This window comes from Mytilus galloprovincialis, chromosome 8 (assembly GCF_965363235.1).
Source record: "Mytilus galloprovincialis chromosome 8, xbMytGall1.hap1.1, whole genome shotgun sequence".
Classification (NCBI taxonomy): Eukaryota; Metazoa; Mollusca; class Bivalvia; order Mytilida; family Mytilidae; genus Mytilus; species Mytilus galloprovincialis.
In genome coordinates this window covers 3498740-3518181 of record NC_134845.1, presented here as the reverse complement: position 1 = coordinate 3518181, position 19442 = coordinate 3498740, and the positions used below count along the sequence as shown (strand labels likewise).

Here is a 19442-nt window from a genome sequence, read left to right as displayed (position 1 = left end):
TATTGCTACTAAAAAATGACCTAAAAGAGTTTGAACATATATATTCACATTCTGATTTTTTGAATGCCCATTTAATTAGGTGTGTGAATTTTTTCTTAATGAGAATGTGAGGCAATGTGGTATACAGGGTAGAAAAATCAAAACTTTGAACAGATTCAAAATCACCAATATAAGCATGCAATTTATCAAGTACTTCCAACGAGTTCTTGACACTCCAAAAGTAATTTATTCCACTATTTTCGAAGGCCTTATTTGAACAATTTATTATCAGGTTTTTAATTGTACCAAGTGTGCTGGTAAGAAGAATAGACAATTTAGTAGTTGAACAATGGCTTGAAGACGAAATAAAACTATATTTGTAAGGGGTTTTGTGTAGCTTCGGAAGCCAATACATAGTTGGGACTTTCATTGTATTTGGCTCTGCTTGTAAAGCGGTGCCTAAAAGTTTATGTGTGTTACAGATTTCGTTTTCTGAAAATGGAGTCAGTTGGAATGTTGGTGAATTGGTGATTTCCTTTTTCAGAACCTCAATGTAAAATTTACGTCAAACAATAATAATATTATTAGCAGCTTTATCTGCCGGGACAAAAACAAATTCCTTGGCTAGTTCTTTTAGTTTATGTTTGATACGAGAAATAGGTTTATTGTTGTAAGGGTTTATAGTAAAATGTTCTTTAAAATGTTGAATACGTATATCAACTATCTTCATTACTGAATTAAAAAAAGAGTCCAAAGATTTTTTGTCAGCTTTTTCCCGTTTTATCCATTTCATACAGTAAGTATGGAGTGAGTCGTGGATGATATTACGACACTCATTCCAATTAATAATTGACGGGGGACGATATTTAGGTCCTTTACTGAGGAATGATTTTAACTCTCGGTCTTGAACGATGTTAAGATCTCCTGTTATAACATGGGAAATGGGGCCATAAATATATTCGGAATTACTGCAATTACATGAAGTAGGTGTATTTTCACTGATATTAACATCTTTACACAATTGACTATAATTAAACACAAATTTCCGGGTAGATTTCTTGTAAATATAACAAATAAGAGGTAGCTCAGTATTGTCAAAATATCCAGGAATTTGTTCTTTAACAGAATGGTCGTTAAATATACCGGCAATATTTACAAAATCAAAGCCTTTATTGACATACTTAATTTTAATAAAATGTTTTTTATGATCTTCAGGGCGATCAATTTTGGGAAATAATTTAGAATAACAATATGCCATAATAATTTGAACAATTTCATACTTAGGACTGCTATATGAAATTGTGTTGCAATCCTCCAAAATTTTATTCAACTTATTAACCGGTAACGAACAGAGTTTTGTTAACAGATAATGTCTGCCGTTGTTTTTTGAAATAGAAATTAGGTCCGAAATATTGGTATGATTGGCCCGAAATCTTCTTTGATTGCGATTTGTTCTACGACCGTGAGAACGTTTTTTACGAACAGTTTTAGAAACTATATCCAAAATGTTAACGGAATTGGTTCTAGATATATTACCAATTCCCATGATATTATCATTTAGACCGAGAGGGTAAACTGTCTGTAATTTTTTAATCCAATTTAATTCAATTATTTTCCGTGATCGTACAAACTTTGAATGCGATTCACCAGGCTGCTTATTTACTACTTCTAAAGGTTGAACTGCTAAATATTTAAAAGGATGGTTGTGCTTCTTAAGGTGTTGGTAAATGATACTTTTGAATTTATTGGGTCTTTTAAAACGATACAGATGTTCTTGAGTGCGTTTAGATAAATATCGTCCAGTTTCTCCTACGTACTGAATACCACACCCCGGTTTGTTTCATGTGAGTAAATAAATAATACTGTTTGTTTTTCAAGTTATATCAGTTTCAAAATTTAAAGAAAATGTGCGACCATTAAACGTGGACCTTACCGTATTGTTGGTTGAAAGACGGGGACATGTAAGTCATTTTTTGGCATGACACTTATCGATAGAAGGGAAACCACGTTTTTTATTGTTAAAAATGTTAGCGATGGTAGTATTTTTAGATAACCGATTTTGAAGATTGAGACGTGTGGATACCCTTTGAACAAGTTTAGTATTTAGTAATTTTAACATATATAAAGGTTGAGAGTGAATGCGGATGTGGCCACCTTCATTTTAGACAAAAGCTATATTATGAAAAGTGACATATTATGGCATATTTGATAGATTTTTCATATTTAAGTTTAAATTTGAGCGTCTTCAATGAGCAAATCAGTTCAAATTTTGCACAAAAACTTATGGAATCGACGGAAGTAGACACTTTTAAAGTGTTTTGAAAGTGTACAAAATCTTTCATCAGATGAACCTAAAATTTGAGGCCAAAACCATACATCCTTTACCGGACCTACACCTTTAAGAAGATAAACTTTTATCACCTGGTCCAAAGAGATAAACTTGTAACTTGTACAAAAACCATGTACAAATTATAATTTGTATAAACTTGCATTTCTACACAACACATATACATGTAAGTATATAAAGTGCTGATCCGTTTCGTGTGAGTAAACTGTAAAACTATTTGGCATTGACATAGATTATCAGGCTAAATTTTGATACTTATATTGGTAAAATACACAGGAAGGAATCTCAGCAACTAAATATTTTGAAACGTTTGGAAACTTTTTTAAACAAGCTAAGTAAGCTTATTTACCACATATTTATTTTGTCAAATTTTAGTTTCTGCATTTCTGTACCCAGAAAATTTCCAATTTTTTTTAGAAAAAGTGCAAGAAAGTTCAAAGGTTTGTATATGAAGATCACTCAAGCTCATATCAGCAGTTGCTTGAAAAGGCTAAGATGTCTTCACTAAAAGACAAAGAGCAATTGCAATTGAAACTTTTAATAATTAATTTATTACCTGTCTGTTTACATGATCATTAAGCTAGATTGTATATATCCTTTCAGATATAGTAATACTATACTGGAAAAGACTACACCGTTTGGTAAGAAAAGTTTTAAACTTACATCTACTACTCTTTTGTTAACCTGACCATTTAAGGACATAGTTTTTCTCAATTAAGAGTCTTATACCGTCCTAGAATGGTTCGAAATGCTGTTGTTGGTGTTCTGCTTGTTAATAATATGATCATAAGATATTGCTCTAAGTGTTTGCATTATGCCTTAAATTTTGCATGTGAGCTATATTTTTTATTTTTACTTATTTTTTGGTTGTGCATGCTTAGTATTTAGTTGTGCTTCATTTTTAGTTATGCTTCAGTTTAGGCATGTTTAGATGTGTATAGTTCGTTAATGCTTGGGTATGTACTATTTCAAATGGCTGTGCTGTTTATATGCATTTGAAATAATTTGCTGCATATGATAAATCTTATCTGCATGTTCTGTGTTTAAATGTTATGAATATATATAGACATTAGACATTATTTATTAAACCAATCATGGGCCCTTGTCAGGCAAGATACAAAAACATCATACAATGATTATATAAACATTAATTTAGTGAAATACACAATATTATAAGTAATACACAAATAATAAATTGATAATATGAGCAATGTAGGATGTAATTAAGGTAAGAGGCATTGAGTGCAATGAGGTCGATTTAATATTAAAAGAATATGATATAAAGTGTATTATATATATTATTCATATTTGCAAGCATTTCAATTTTGTATAGTATACAAATCCTTGATATTCGGTGAAAGGCTCTCAGGAGATGTTGGAACGTTCTACATGTGAACCAAATAAAAATAAAACTTTTGTATTCGTATTCAAAAGAATCTTTTTTATTCACAAAATTAGGGCCTCAGTAGGGAATATAGCGTATAAGGCAGCAACCATTTGATTTTCTAAGAGGGGGGGCTATGGATTTTTTTCTGAACAAACTTTTTTTTCTCGCCTGCATGGAAAAACAATCTATTTTTTTCGCGACAAGTCGAAAACAATTTTTTTCTTTCAATTTTTAGCATTACATATAGTGGCAGCTGAGGGGGAAACGAACATTTTTTCCCCCTCAGAATCAAATACAAATTATTTTTTTCTCCAAAAACTGGAAACCTGGAAACAAACTTTTTTTCCAAAAATAAAGGCCATAGCCCCCCCCCCCCCCCCCCCGAAAAATCAAATGGTTGCTGCCTAAGGGACGACATCAAAAGTTCAATGAAGGATAAAAAACTTAATTCACATAGTTTTTTCACTGACCCCCACACCCCCCCCCCTCTAAACTTAATTTGGGAAAAATTGATTGACCCATAGGGATATATATGTAAAATCGATTTTAGATTAACAAAACTTGCAGCAATGTTGACCCCCCCCCCCCCCACCCCCAAACTATTTGATTTAAGTTTTTTATCCTACATCGATCTTTTGATGTCGTCCCTAACTGAACAATATTTTATTAATCTATTAAATTGGAGAAATAGCCTGCAGTACACTATAAAAAGAAATCGATGTTTGTGCAATGATTTTACTGTATGTATACATGCTTTTTAAAGATCCAGATGTTGCAAGCAAATCGATCGGATGGGTCTTAGTCACTTTCGCGAATGATCTTCTGTTGATTTGGGGACCAAGCCAGTCTGGATACAAAATATGGAAAGAAAGATTACTTATTCACTGTGACAAGTTCTAAAAATGGTAAAAGTATACTCAGTACCCAAAAACAAACTGTCAATTTTTGACAAAGTTATTTTGCTTCTTTTTACATTCTCTACATGATAGACAAAAGGGGGAATAATAAAAATTATGTGTATTGCCAGTGACAAATATTTCATGCTTGTTGTTGAAATATGTGGTTAATATAGCAGAGTACTTATGATCAAATACAAGATAGAATATTTTAATGTTTGGTTCACTATAATTAAACTTCATTTATCTATAAAAATAGTCTAGATATGTGTTACAACTTAGCCTACAGTTAAATAAGTTCAAATTAGACAAATAATATGAAAAAATAATAATAATACTGAAAATTTATAAAGCACCCTATATAAAAAAATGAAAATTTCTTTAAGGCGCTGTACATTCAACATGGAAATTAAAACAATCAATTTCAACAACATAAACCATCAGATTCAAATTTAATACTGTCAGAAATAAAAACACAACAAAAATGACTACCATGAGAACAAGTCAATAGGAGAATGTATTACATGTATAATTATTAAATAGTATATTAAAACAAAATATTGAAAATTAACAATTTAGGCGAAAATCATGCAAAAACAGCAAAAACTCTAAAATGACATTCAATAAGTTGCATTAAAAGTGGATAAATAACAAGCAGAAACATGAAAAGAAAAACAAAAAATATTGTCCCAAGTGTTGAACTACACATCCCTGTTACCTCGTTCTATATTCTCAGAGACTAATTGCCATGCTGGACATAATACTTATTAATTGGTAGAGACTGTCAGACCATGTAAGGCACAAAATTGTCAAAAATGAAATCATATGTGTTTCTGCTTACCATACCTACCCTTATTTTTAGTGCCTACCCATACACTTTTTATACCATTTTGAAACAAGCACTGTTAAAGTAAGACTGATTCCCTTATAGTAACCTATTTTTTTCCAATTTGAATTAGTTTAGATTGTCAGAGTTATACACCTTTGAACATTATTTTTTATTAATAAGTTTCTTCAAAAGTTATTATTTTATTTTTGGATATTGTATATATATATGTAATATATTTGGAAGCTGTAGTTATCAAATTAAGCACAATTTTTAAAAGAAAATCAAAGGAAATGAAATTTAATTGTTAACACAAATACAAATATACAAATACTATTATTGGCACAAACTCATTGACTCATGGTTAAGACCTATTACATATGTATAATTATATTAATTGACATGGTAGAATGAAAAGTTACATATTGATGTATCATATTAGTTCAGCATTTGAAGTATTTCTTAAATTTAGACACTCTGATATGAAAGAGGAAGACAGTCTAAGTATTAATACTGAGCTATTGTTAACCAATAGAGATATTTTTTCATCAGTGGTAATGTTACGCTGTATTCTAAATATAACATTAGTTTTATTTTCTAATATTTCTCGTTATGAGGTAAATCGATTACATTGAAATAAGAAATGTTGTTCATCCTCAATTTCCCCATTTTTACAGACACAAGTGTTAGGAAAAGTTCTTGAAAAAGAATGCACAATTAAGGTTAAATCATTTCCCTTCAATAATTTTTTGCATTAAGTAAACTATCTATGCCATAGACTCTATGGCATAGAGTTATAGTAGAATTAATACTGAAATAGTTTTGTCTATCTGCAATACTTCTTCCAAAACCATGTGTTTGAAAGCTTTCATACATAGTAAGACTCACTTAAAATGGTTGCCATCATAGGTAATTGACCAATTTGATACTAGTATTCCATTTTTACATGAGCAATAGGACTTTGTGTTTTTGGACCAACTTACCTGTAGCATAAGGACACCTTGTGGAATGACACTTATCTCAGACCATATGTTTGAATATTAAGTTCAGGGGCGGATCCAGGATTTAAGAATATGAGGGTGGCACAATTTAATTTTTTTCATAAATGTTAAAATTATAGAAATATTCATTTTTAAGCTGAGGACAACCAATGCTTTTAAAATTTAAGGAAGGGGGCACCACCTGAAATCCATCTTTATTTTTGAAGTTGGATTGTTTGTCATAAAGTATTTTTAATCCAAGTATGTATCAAATTTAGTTAAGTCATTTGCATAGAAGGTCTGAAGAAATGATTATATAAATTGTGATATCCCAGATTTTCCCCTATAACCATTCAAGCTTACATCAATGTCAGTATGTCCTTGTAATAATCGTAAATTTCTTTATGATTTAACAAATGCGTTTACATATTTAATATTTAATGTATCTGTGTAGCCATTACAATATTAGGATGACAAGAAGCATGTTGTATGAGTGTGATACTGCTCTCAATTAGATGAAAGTAAGTCATTAAATACATGCTTTGCTTTAGGCAGTCAATAGTTGCAATACATGAACATGATCAAATTAATTGTCTTTCTGACCCACACTTGATTATCAATACTTCAAGCTTAAACTGGCTTTACAAATGGACTTTACTTAAACCATTTGTGTCAATGTTGATATTGTTTATCTTAAAAAGTGTGGTATTTAAATGTCTCCAATTGTTTGAGGGGTTGGAAAGAAAATGCGCGATAAAGGACATGTGATAAATATTTCGTCTTTATCATATTAAAAACCACTGTAAATTAAATTGGTATTAGGATTAAAGTAAGGTGTTAAAAAGTAAGTTAAAACTTTGTTTTTTTATCTAAATATATGTAAACAACATTTATAGACTTGAATTAATAACAGTTTGGTTGTATTTTTTTATGTTTAAACTTTTGTTTAAATTTGATTTATTAGCCATATCATATTCTTTTACTTGATAATAATAATACTGACTGCTATTGTGGAAAACTTTTTCTATTCTGTGTGATTTATCTACTATTGAGCAATTCAAATAGTTTTATTACAAGTCAGCTTGATGGAAGTTAAAAATATGTTTGTAGCATTTTTGATAATGTTAGTAGGAAAAGGATTTATATAAGCATTTATGACACGACCTACCTATTGTGTTTATTGTGAATTTGTTCTCGTCCTGAATATGCATGAAATATTTGCCACTGGACGTTAAGCAACCAACAATCAAACAATATATAAGCAAGCGCTTTATCTGTCAGACTAAAAACCATTTAATATATTTATTGAATTCATTTATATCTAGAGGGAAAAAATGAACACATATACTTAGTATTCTGTTGGAGATCTATGTTGACCTCCAGGTAACTTTTTGTGTTTTTTATGTTCTTGGGTTGCTGTCTCAGTGCTGTATATGTAACTGACAAGAGATGTTGCTTTCTCCAGATCCTAGTGTAGGAGAGCGCCATTGTATATATCCCACATCTTTTTTACTTTATATCAAATCTGTGGATAAGCCTAAGAAAATTCAATTATTTGCCTGTGCTACTATAAAAAAGTCATACCCGTAGCCAGGGGGGTTCGGGGGGTTCGGATGAACTCCCCCTCTTGAAATCAAATAAGCACTGTTAAAGTCAACATTTTGTTCAAATTGTGACTGTTACAGTCGAGTTCGTGAGTCCAACGAACCCCCCTTGGAAATTCCTGGCTACGGGCCTGAAAGTTCCTTGTAGATAACACTGCTCACAGTTGGCATCTGGTTTCAAATAAATGACCACAGAAAGAGCACAGTGCCCCCTTTATTTTGGCTTGCTAAAACACTGAAAGAAATACTTTTCAGGGATACATTTATTGATCATTTTCATCAGTTATAATTAATGTAGTGCAGAAAGGACAGAAGGAAGCTGTACATCTTTATCTCCGGCTAGCCAAGGATCTAGCTAGGATATAAACTATTGATTTTGAGGGACATTTAGTCATTTACATTTATATTATGCATATTAACCATTACTGTACAGTTTCTATTTGTAGTACATGACAAACATGTTATATATATGCCTTTATATAACAGTAACCTGTTTTCCTGTATGTGTTAAAAAGGAAATTGTATCATGTTAAACTTAACTTGTTGTTATATATTTATATATACTTAAAAAACATTTAGATTGTCCTTTTCAAATGAAATTGGCTAATAAAACTGTAGCAATGTCACAAGGATATATATTATGTTGACTCAAAAGTTATTTTAATTTAACAAAATCAACATCAGACAACTTGCATTTGAATTGTAATTTAAATATTTGTTTGTAGAAAAATGGATTTGAAATCAATATTAGAGTTAAATAACTTAGCATAGTTATGTGAAGAAATAGCTGTGTAGCTATAACTGTACAGGTAGCTGTTTAATCGACTGATAATGATGTGTTTGGATCATTTTCTTTGTGCACCTTAACTGTTAATCCAGATTGATATAAAGAAAAGGAAGTTGTCTTTTTGTGGCAGGAATGAATCATGCATTTTTTTAAACTGTGTAAAGATTAAGTCCAGGCTAATAATGTATATTTTCTCTAAAGATAACGTTCAGGATTATGTAATTCTTCTTCTATAATATTGAAAATCTGATTTGCTAAAGAAAATTAATTCAAATATTAAGAGCATGAGCTAAAAAAATAATTACAAAAAATTATGAGCATGAAATTTGGAGAAGTAAATTTACATCTAATCTGTAATAATTTTTTGGGATGTGCCTCATAACTGAAACTATTGAAAAATAACATGAATAACAGTATCAGCTGTTTTACTAAATGTCCACAGTATGATATTACAATAAGTCAATGGGGACAGATATCCATTACAGTTTCAGTGTGTGATATCAACATCATATAATTAAGACACAGATCAATGTCATGCCTAGTGTTTGATATCACTATCCTTTAATTGTGAATGATATCCATGTCATGCCTAGTGTTTGATATCAGAATCATTTAATTGGGACTGGTATCCATGTCATGTCCAGCGTTTGATATCACTATCATCTAATTGGAAGAGAAATCAATGTCATGCCTAGTGTTTGATATCACTATCATTTTATTGTGAATGATATCAATGTCATGTCCAGTGTGTGATATCACTATCATTTAATTGGGACGGATATCCATGTCATGCCCAGTGTGTGATATCACTTTCATTTAATTTGGGCAGATATCCATGTCATGCCCAGTGTGTGATATCACAATCATTTAATTTGAGCAGATCTAAATATCATGCCCAGTGTGTGATATCATAATATTTCAATCAGGACTGATATCCATGTCATGCCCAGTTTGTGATATCACAATCATTTAATTTGGGCAGATATCCATGTCAAGCCCAGTGTGTGATATTACAATTATTTAATTTGGGCAGATATCATTTTATGTCCAGTGTGTGATATCACAATCATTTAATTCGGGCAGATATCCATATCATGCCCAGTGTGTGATATCACAATCATTTAATTTGAGCAGATCTAAATATCATGCCAGTGTGTGATATCATAATATTTCAATCAGGACTGATATCCATGTCATGCCCAGTGTGTGATATCACAATCATTTAATTTGGGCAGATATCCATGTCAAGCCCAGTGTGTGATATCACAATTATTTAATTTGGGCAGATGTCCATTTCATGCCCAGTGTGTGATATCACAATCATTTAATTCGGGCAGATATCCATGTCAAGCCCAGTGTGTGATATCACAATCATTTAATTTGGGCAGATATCCATGTCAAGCCCAGTGTGTGATATCACAATTATTTAATTTGGGCAGATATCCATTTTATGCCCAATGTGTGATATCACAATCATTAAATTCGGGCAGATATCCATGTCATGCCCAGTGTGTGATATCACAATCATTTAATTTGAGCAGATCTAAATATCATGCCCAGTTTGTGATATCATATTTCAATCGGGACTGATATCCATGTCATGCCCAGTGTGTGATATCACAATCATTTAATTTGGGCAGATATCCATGTCAAGCCCAGTGTGTGATATCACAATCATTTAATTTGGGCAGATATCCATGTCAAGCCCAGTGTGTGATATCACAATTATTTAATTTGGGCAGATGTCCATTTTATGCCCAGTGTGTGATATCACAATCATTAAATTCGGGCAGATATCCATGTCATGCCCAGTGTGTGATTTCACAATCATTTAATTTGAGCAGATCTAAATATCATGCCCATTTTGTGATATCATAATATTTCAATCGGGACTGATATCCATGTCATGCCCAGTGTGTGATATCACAATCATTTAATTTGGGCAGATATCCATGTCAAGCCCAGTGTGTGATATCACAATCATTTAATTTGGGCAGATATCCATGTCAAGCCCAGTGTGTGATATCACAATTATTCAATTTGGGCAGATGTCCATTTTATGCCCAGTGTGTGATATCACAATCATTAAATTCGGGCAGATATCCATGTCATGCCCAGTGTGTGATTTCACAATCATTTAATTTGAGCAGATCTAAATATCATGCCCATTTTGTGATATCATAATATTTCAATCGGGACTGATATCCATGTCATGCCCAGTGTGTGATATCACAATCATTTAATTTGGGCAGATATCCATGTCAAGCCCAGTGTGTGATATCACAATCATTTAATTTGAGCAGATCTAAATATCATGCCCATTTTGTGATATCATAATATTTCAATCGGGACTGATATCCATGTCATGCCCAGTGTGTGATATCACAATCATCTAATTTGGGCAGATATCCATGTCAAGCCCAGTGTGTGATATCACAATTGTTTAATTTGGGCAGATATCCATGTCATGCCCAGTGTGTGATATCACAATCATTTTATTTTGGGCAGATATCCATGTCATGCCCAGTGTGTGATATCACAATCATTTAATTTGAGCAGATCTAAATATCATGCCCAGTGTGTGATATCATAATATTTCAATTGGGACTGATATCTATTTCATGTCTACAGAGTGATATCTATGTCATGTCTGATATCATAATATTTCAATCGGGGCTGTGTAATGCTTGTGGGGGACATGGAAATAGCGGGTGTCTGTCTGTCTGGTCTTGCTCTTATTGGTACAGTTCTTGCAAGATTTTTATAAAACTGATATAAAAAGGTTAATATCAGCAACATCTCAGACAAGTTCTAAAATGGTGGTCAATCAACTTTGAAAACAAAAAAATGTTATGCCCCTTGGAAACATTAAAAATTTATGAGAAATGGCCTCATTAGTGCTCTCACAGGTACAATTCTTGCCAGATTTGAAAAAAAAACCTTATACATGTACTATAGGCATCAGCAATGGCATCATTAGCGCTCTCACAGGTACAATTCTTGCCAGATTTGAAAAAAACCTTATACATGTACTATAGGTATCAGCAATGGCATCATTAGCGCTCTTACAGACCATTCTTGCCAGATTTGAAAAAAACCTTATACATGTACTATAGGTATCAGCAATATCTCAGTCAAGTTTCATAATGTTGGAAGATCAATTTTTTTTTAAAGCAGTAATCCCCCTTTAAATATAGAATGTGCTACACATAGTATTATTGCTTTGTAAATTATTACAAATTGTGATGAATAACTTCTTTGTTATAAAACATTTTATTGAAATAGCAGGTGATTATGTAATAGAATGTATCAGAAAAAAGTGTTGGATGTTTACAGTAAATCAGGAAAAGGAGAAGGAAAGTTTTGTGAACTGTTTCAAAATCAGGAGAATTTCACCTTTAATATTATTACACACCAAAAACCTAAAATTAATGAGATTGTTTTGGAAATTTAAAGTATAATTAAATGGAGTTGTAACCCTTTTTGCCAAAATAAGAGCATTGAATAATTACAAAAATTGACAGCTAGAATAATGGCCCTTGGATACATTGGTCTGAATGCAGGTAAACTTATAAAAGTCATAAACTGATCAGAATTATTAAAACTGAGAAAAGTGTTATATTGTGTTCTTGTATTAACATTTTAAAAAGACCATATGAGAATGATAGTTTAAGAGATATGGTTTAACATTTTAAAAAGACCATATGAGAATGATAGTTTAAGAGATATGGTTTAACATTTTAAAAAGACCATATGAGAATGATAGTTTAAGAGATATGGTTTAACATTTTAAAAAGACCATATGAGAATGATAGTTTAAGAGATATGGTTTAACATTTTAAAAAGACCATATGAGAATGATAGTTTAAGAGATATGGTTTAACATTTTAAAAAGACCATGTGAGAATGATAGTTTAAGAGATATGGTTTAACATTTTAAAAAGACCATGTGAGAATGATAGTTTAAGAGATATGGTTTAACATTTTAAAAAGACCATATGAGAATGATAGTTTAAGAGATATGGTTTAACATTTTAAAAAGACCATGTGAGAATGATAGTTTAAGAGATATGGTTTAACATTTTAAAAAGACCATGTGAGAATGATAGTTTAAGAGATATGGTTTAACATTTTAAAAAGACCATATGAGAATGATAGTTTAAGAGATATGGTTTAACATTTTAAAAAGACCATATGAGAATGATAGTTTAAGAGATATGGTTTAACATTTTAAAAAGACCATGTGAGAATGATAGTTTAAGAGATATGGTTTAACATTTTAAAAAGACCATGTGAGAATGATAGTTTAAGAGATATGGTTTAACATTTTAAAAAGACCATATGAGAATGATAGTTTAAGAGATATGGTTTTAAAAAGACCATATGAGAATGATAGTTTAAGAGATATGGTTTAACATTTTAAAAAGACCATGTGAGAATGATAGTTTAAGAGATATGGTTTAACATTTTAAAAAGACCATGTGAGAATGATAGTTTAAGAGATATGGTTTAACATTTTAAAAAGACCATGTGAGAATGATAGTTTAAGAGATATGGTTTAACATTTTAAAAAGACCATGTGAGAATGATAGTTTAAGAAATATGGTTTAACATTTTAAAAAGACCATGTGAGAATGATAGTTTAAGAGATATGGTTTAACATTTTAAAAAGACCATGTGAGAATGATAGTTTAAGAGATATGGTTTAACATTTTAAAAAGACCATGTGAGAATGATAGTTTAAGAGATATGGTTTAACATTTTAAAAAGACCATGTGAGAATGATAGTTTAAGAGATATGGTTTAACATTTTAAAAAGACCATGTGAGAATGATAGTTTAAGAGATATGGTTTAACATTTTAAAAAGACCATGTGAGAATGATAGTTTAAGAGATATGGTTTAACATTTTAAAAAGACCATGTGAGAATGATTGTTTAAGAGATATGGTTTAACATTTTAAAAAGACCATGTGAGAATGATAGTTTAAGAGATATGGTTTAACATTTTAAAAAGACCATGTGAGAATGATTGTTTAAGAGATATGGTTTAACATTTTAAAAAGACCATGTGAGAATGATAGTTTAAGAGATATGGTTTAACATTTTAAAAAGACCATGTGAGAATGATAGTTTAAGAGATATGGTTTAACATTTTAAAAAGACCATGTGAGAATGATAGTTTAAGAGATATGGTTTAACATTTTAAAAAGACCATGTGAGAATGATAGTTTAAGAGATATGGTTTAACATTTTAAAAAGACCATGTGAGAATGATAGTTTAAGAGATATGGTTTAACATTTTAAAAAGACCATATGAGAATGATAGTTTAAGAGATATGTTTTAACATTTTAAAAAGACCATGTGAGAATGATAGTTTAAGAGGTATGTTTTAACATTTTATAAAGACCATGTGAGAATGATAGTTTAAGAGATATGGTTTTCAGGTTTTCAATGTTTTTGCAGAAAAATATGTATGTAAGGATATGGAATGAAATGTTACATGACTCTACAACAAAGTTTAATTGTAACAATGTTAATGTGAACAATAAATAAGCAAACCATTAACAACCTTATGAATTGTTTGAGAAAGATTTTTTACTAACATAGGCAGATTAAGGGAGGGGCCCTGGGGGCCTGGTCCCTCCCCTTGCAATGAAAAAATCCTGTTGATTATATACGGAATCACTGAAGCGTGACTGGAGCAGGCCCACCCCCTTCGGTCAGTCAGCGGGCCCTGGAGCCGCCACTTACTAAGGAGGGGCAAAATATTTCCATTTAAAACTGTATAAGTAAAGCAGCAACCGATTATATGTACAGGCTACTTCACATTAAAATGTGGTAAATGGTTTAGAGATTAAGAATGTAATTAGCTTGGCCTGTATTTTAATATAAGTTATGATAAATAAGTAGGTAATGATAGGTAACAAACAGAATCTTTACCCATCATAAAAACTTTGTGTTGTGAAAGTTTGTTGGCATGATGAGACGGTAATAGTTAACAAAGAATGGAGTAAGGAATGTAGGTAATATAAAAGGTTGTTCTAACTGGACATTAGCCAGACCTACAGCTACCTGTTATATTACTTCTACAATTATACAGTACTGTAAGTAATTTTGCATGCATTGCATAATTTTTGCACTATTAGTAATTCTGGTACTTAACATTGCATAATTTTGCAATCTTATTTCTCAATTTTGCATACTTAAGATCTGATCTTAATAAATCATTATCTACAGCTTATTAGCGATTTCAGTTTATTCTATTTTTTAATTTTATGATATTTATTTTTATGGGGGTGGTTGCTTTCATTATTGAAATATTTCTTAAATACAAAATTAGAAATGATTTTTTATTTACAAATTGTATATTGCATATTGTATTTAATATTTAAGGCGTTGTTCGATTATATAAATCACTGATTCAGAAATAAAAATATGCAGATGTGCAGGTGAAGTTATAAAATAAGATTGTTTGCAGTTGGTAATACATGTGTTTATCTTGGTATTAAGGTAACTAGTTGATGTTTAAAATATGTTATCTATAAATTAATTAACTTAAATTTTTAAATAGGTGAGGATGGGAAATATAAATTAGTTTGAAAGTTATTTCTTTTAGCATATATATAGTGCATTCAATTGCCAACGTTTCTTAAATGATTTAAAAAACTAAATAAATTGAGTTTGATTTTGTGGTAGCTGCTTTGACAAGTTGGGGTTTGATTTGTAGATCTTATGATTTTTAGGTAAAATAGGTAAAATAGTAATAAACAGATTATCATTTGCCATCTCAACTTGATTGGTCCTGAAATCCTTTGCTTAAAAACATGAAATCCTGAAATTTGAAAAAAAATTCCCAGATCCCAAAAGGATCAATCCCAAAATCCGGAGCTGAAAAACACCAGATCCTGACGTCCTGAAAAAAGGTCCCCCCCTCTGTAGAGGCCAGATATTGTGGTTTCAATCACATGTGAGATTTATTAGTTTTATAATTATTTTTAGGAGGGATCCCTTTGTTAAAAAAAAAGTCCCTTTGGGTTTTGTTTCTCAGAATTTGTAAGTATACATGAATATGCATTAAATACTTGCCACTGGACATTTTATAATCAACAATCAGTTAGTATACATGAACATGGAATCTGATGCAAATTCAGGGGGCGATAACTAACTCTAGCAAAGCATGACAATAAAGATTTCAATCCTAATCATTAGTCATTTCATTATCTGTTGGAAAAAACGTCTCAATACTGTAAAACATTAAGTAGATATTTAATCAATGAAGTAGTATTCCATAGATATAGTAAACAACACTAGGAGTCATAGAGCCATCATCGGAATCCTGATTTTAATTGGTTTATGCTTGTGCATTGGAAATCAATAAAATAAAGTGGTATATTATGCTAGCTGTTTCCCCCAGCAACAATCAATAACAGATCTTTATTGCAATGGATTTTTATATGAAGTCTTGTTGACATCATTTTATGGTGCATGTTTAGATTCTATTTCTTTTCCTCTAAAAGTAAAGTCCTTCTAGCTATACATAGACAAATCAATATTTCAACCTCTCAAAGAGCACTTTATGCATTGTGACTTTGTATGTTTGAACAATGCTTTTGGAAACTAGATTTCTAGGGAACTGAAAAGGATTGATATTTTACCGAATTAATATATTTGACTGATTGAATAATGCTTTTTACCATGTTAAAGTGGAATATTTTTGTTATAAAATTTTCGAATTTCTGTAAAATACAGTTCTATCAAACAGTTGTCAATGTTTTGTTTCATGGTCTTTATTTTCTCAAAAAGCACACAGACCCCACCCCCCCCCCCCTAATTGACTTTCCATATTCTAACATTAGACCATGCTCTGTTTGTATAGTTTTGATGAGTTTTCTCTTTTTATTTTTCTGTCATCTTTACTTGAGGTTTTTAGTATTATAACGTTTTCCGGTTTTATTAATATTTTTCTGTATTTGACAGAACTGACAAATGTAGTCTTGTGTTTGTTAAAGATTTTACTTAAAATTACAGTTGAATAGCATCTTTTGAGTATATTAACAAAGGTATGTGAATTCCTCACGTAGGTGGTAACATCTGCTTCTACAGCATACATGTACAAATATAAATAACATCAATAATATAAACCCAAAACATCAATATATTATAATATATTTATTATAATGTATACATATACTCTCCAATAACCCAAAACTAGAATTTAAAAATGATAAAAGCTAATAACTTTTAAACTATCTTTTCATTAAATTTATTTTTTAGTAGAATTTATTGCAGTATGAGTAGAAATCCAATATAAGTTAGAAATTGATTGATCAGTGTTAACCCATAAAAGGAAAATAGTTGATTAGTATTCAGATCAATAAAGCTGCACATATTGAATACACCACCACCACGACTTGTGTTTTGTACTGTAGTAGTGATGTTTAATATTTATCTTTCGTGAAGGATCTTCTAAGACATGTTTTTGTCTTAGGCTTGTTGTTTATTAATATAACTGTAAAGTAGATGTAGATAAAATACATGTTGATTTAGAATTGGCACAGTATTACTGACTGACGAGTTGTTGGTATTTTGAGGAAGATGGAGGCAGATGAATAGATTTTTTTCGTGGGACATCTGTGAACTTTTTAAACTGAGGAATTTTTCTTTCGTCCCAATATGTTGTTAAATGTTAAAGGATTTAATAATTATGAGATGACCGATGACTGGACACTGGTTAAAGTCTAACCTGTTATGATGGATATTTAAATTATCATTTCGTCCTAAGATATATAATGGTAAGTGTTATTTTTACAATTTATAGCGAACATAAAAATGTCTCTGTACATGTATCTGTTGGATGAAGATATATCAAGTGGTGACAACTTTTGTCATATTTTATACATGTATCTGACAGTTCTACAATCTCTTAATCTATTTAGATAACATTTATCTAACAGGTTAAATCGTGGACAGGTGTAAAGTCTTGGTGTCCTTATTATAAGTTAGAAAGGTAGGAGTAATTAATACTACTTCGTTAACGACTAATTAAATAGAATAGTTGTCTATCGTAATATTTACACGGGCTGTAAACATATTATTATCTCTTCGATATGAAAACAAACTAAAAAGTTTTAGTGTGTAAACAAAGATTTAAAAGGACATGTTTTTATGATTAATATAAATATGGAGATATTATATTAATTTAACATGGATGATACTGGATTTGTAGGACTAAATTGTGTACAAAAGTATATCCGATGGGTAGGATCATTAGTTAAATTGATAACATACAAATCTGGGAAAATAGAAATATAGTTTTTTAAACAGGGGTACATGTACCTTGAAGTGGAAATATAGTTGACTATTAAATAAATAATTTGCTATTTGCTGAGACAGTTTATATCAATAAGAAATGAAATCAGGCAGTCTGAAAATAGAACAATATCTGTACAACCTCTTGTCCTTGATGTGTAGCTGGCAAATCATTGATTACCTATCTCATTACAACACTTTAATAATATATACATTAAAACAGCCCTAATACTACCAAAACAGCATGCTCATACTGGTGAGGTCGTTCTGGTCATAAAAATCACATGATCTATACTGTTTTTCGGCCTGGTCCAATATTTCTAATACAGACTGGAAATGAATCCTGAATTACATGTAAACATATATTGTGCATGTTATTCAGGATTTATTGCCAGTCTGTATTTGAAATATTGGCCCTATATTCTTATTATTGCCAGTCTGTATTGGAAATATTGGCCCTATATTCACATTATTGCCAGTCTGTATTGGAAATATTGTCCCTATATTCACATCATTGCCAGTCTGTATTGGAAATATTGGCCCTATATTCACATAATTGCCAGTCTGTATTGGAAATGTTGGCCCTATATTCAAGTTATTGCCAGTCTGTATTGGAAATATTGTCCCTATATTCACATCATTACCGGTCCATATTGGAAATATTGGCCCTATATTCACATCATTGCCAGTCTGTATTGGAAATGTTGTCCCTATATTCACATCATTGCCAGTCTGTATTGGAAATATTGTCCCTATATTCACATCATTGCCAGTCTGTATTGGAAATATTGTCCCTATATTGACATCATTGCCAGTCTGTATTGGAAATATTGTCCCTATATTCACATCATTGCCAGTCTGTATTGGAAATATTTCCCTATATTCACATCATTGCCAGTTCCTATTGGAAATATTGTCCCTATATTCACATCATTGCCAGTTCCTATTGGAAATATTGGCCCTATATTCACATTTTATGTATGTAATACAGCATTCAGAACATGTCTGTATTGAAAAAGTCTGATCATTTAATAAAAGTGTTCTGTCTGTTTCTGTATTGACACTGGTATAGATTCTTGGTCAGCTGTATTGACACTGGTATAGATTCTTGGTCAGCTGTATTGGCAAATACTTGAAGAAACCCTACGGGTCGCGAGGCCAATACAGCTGACCTTTGAATCTATACCACTGCCAATACAGAAACAGCACATTAATAACACTACATTGTTTTTTTAATTATTGTTGTGGGTTTGCAAATTTCAGTGCCTGTAAAAAAAAGCGCAGTGACACAGTGCAGTATACATATAGTAGGAAGTTCTACCACA

The 19442-nt window shown here is 31.1% G+C and overlaps 1 protein-coding gene across 6 annotated transcripts in view; it reads left to right on the top strand.

The window, feature by feature from the left end:
• Positions 1-4559: 4559 nt before the first annotated feature.
• The window catches only part of LOC143084890 (uncharacterized), an 89530-nt gene continuing 74647 nt past the window's right edge, over positions 4560-19442 (top strand). For 2 of the 6 annotated variants that reach the window (XM_076260950.1, XM_076260947.1), the window contains exon 1: positions 17216-17600. In XM_076260950.1, the coding sequence (XP_076117065.1) occupies positions 17598-17600 (3 nt within the window). In that variant the 5' untranslated portion in view covers positions 17216-17597. Of the gene's footprint in view, positions 4619-17215; positions 17601-19442 lie in introns of those variants that run through there. The other 4 variants (XM_076260948.1, XM_076260949.1, XM_076260951.1 and 1 more) reach the window with 4 other exon arrangements.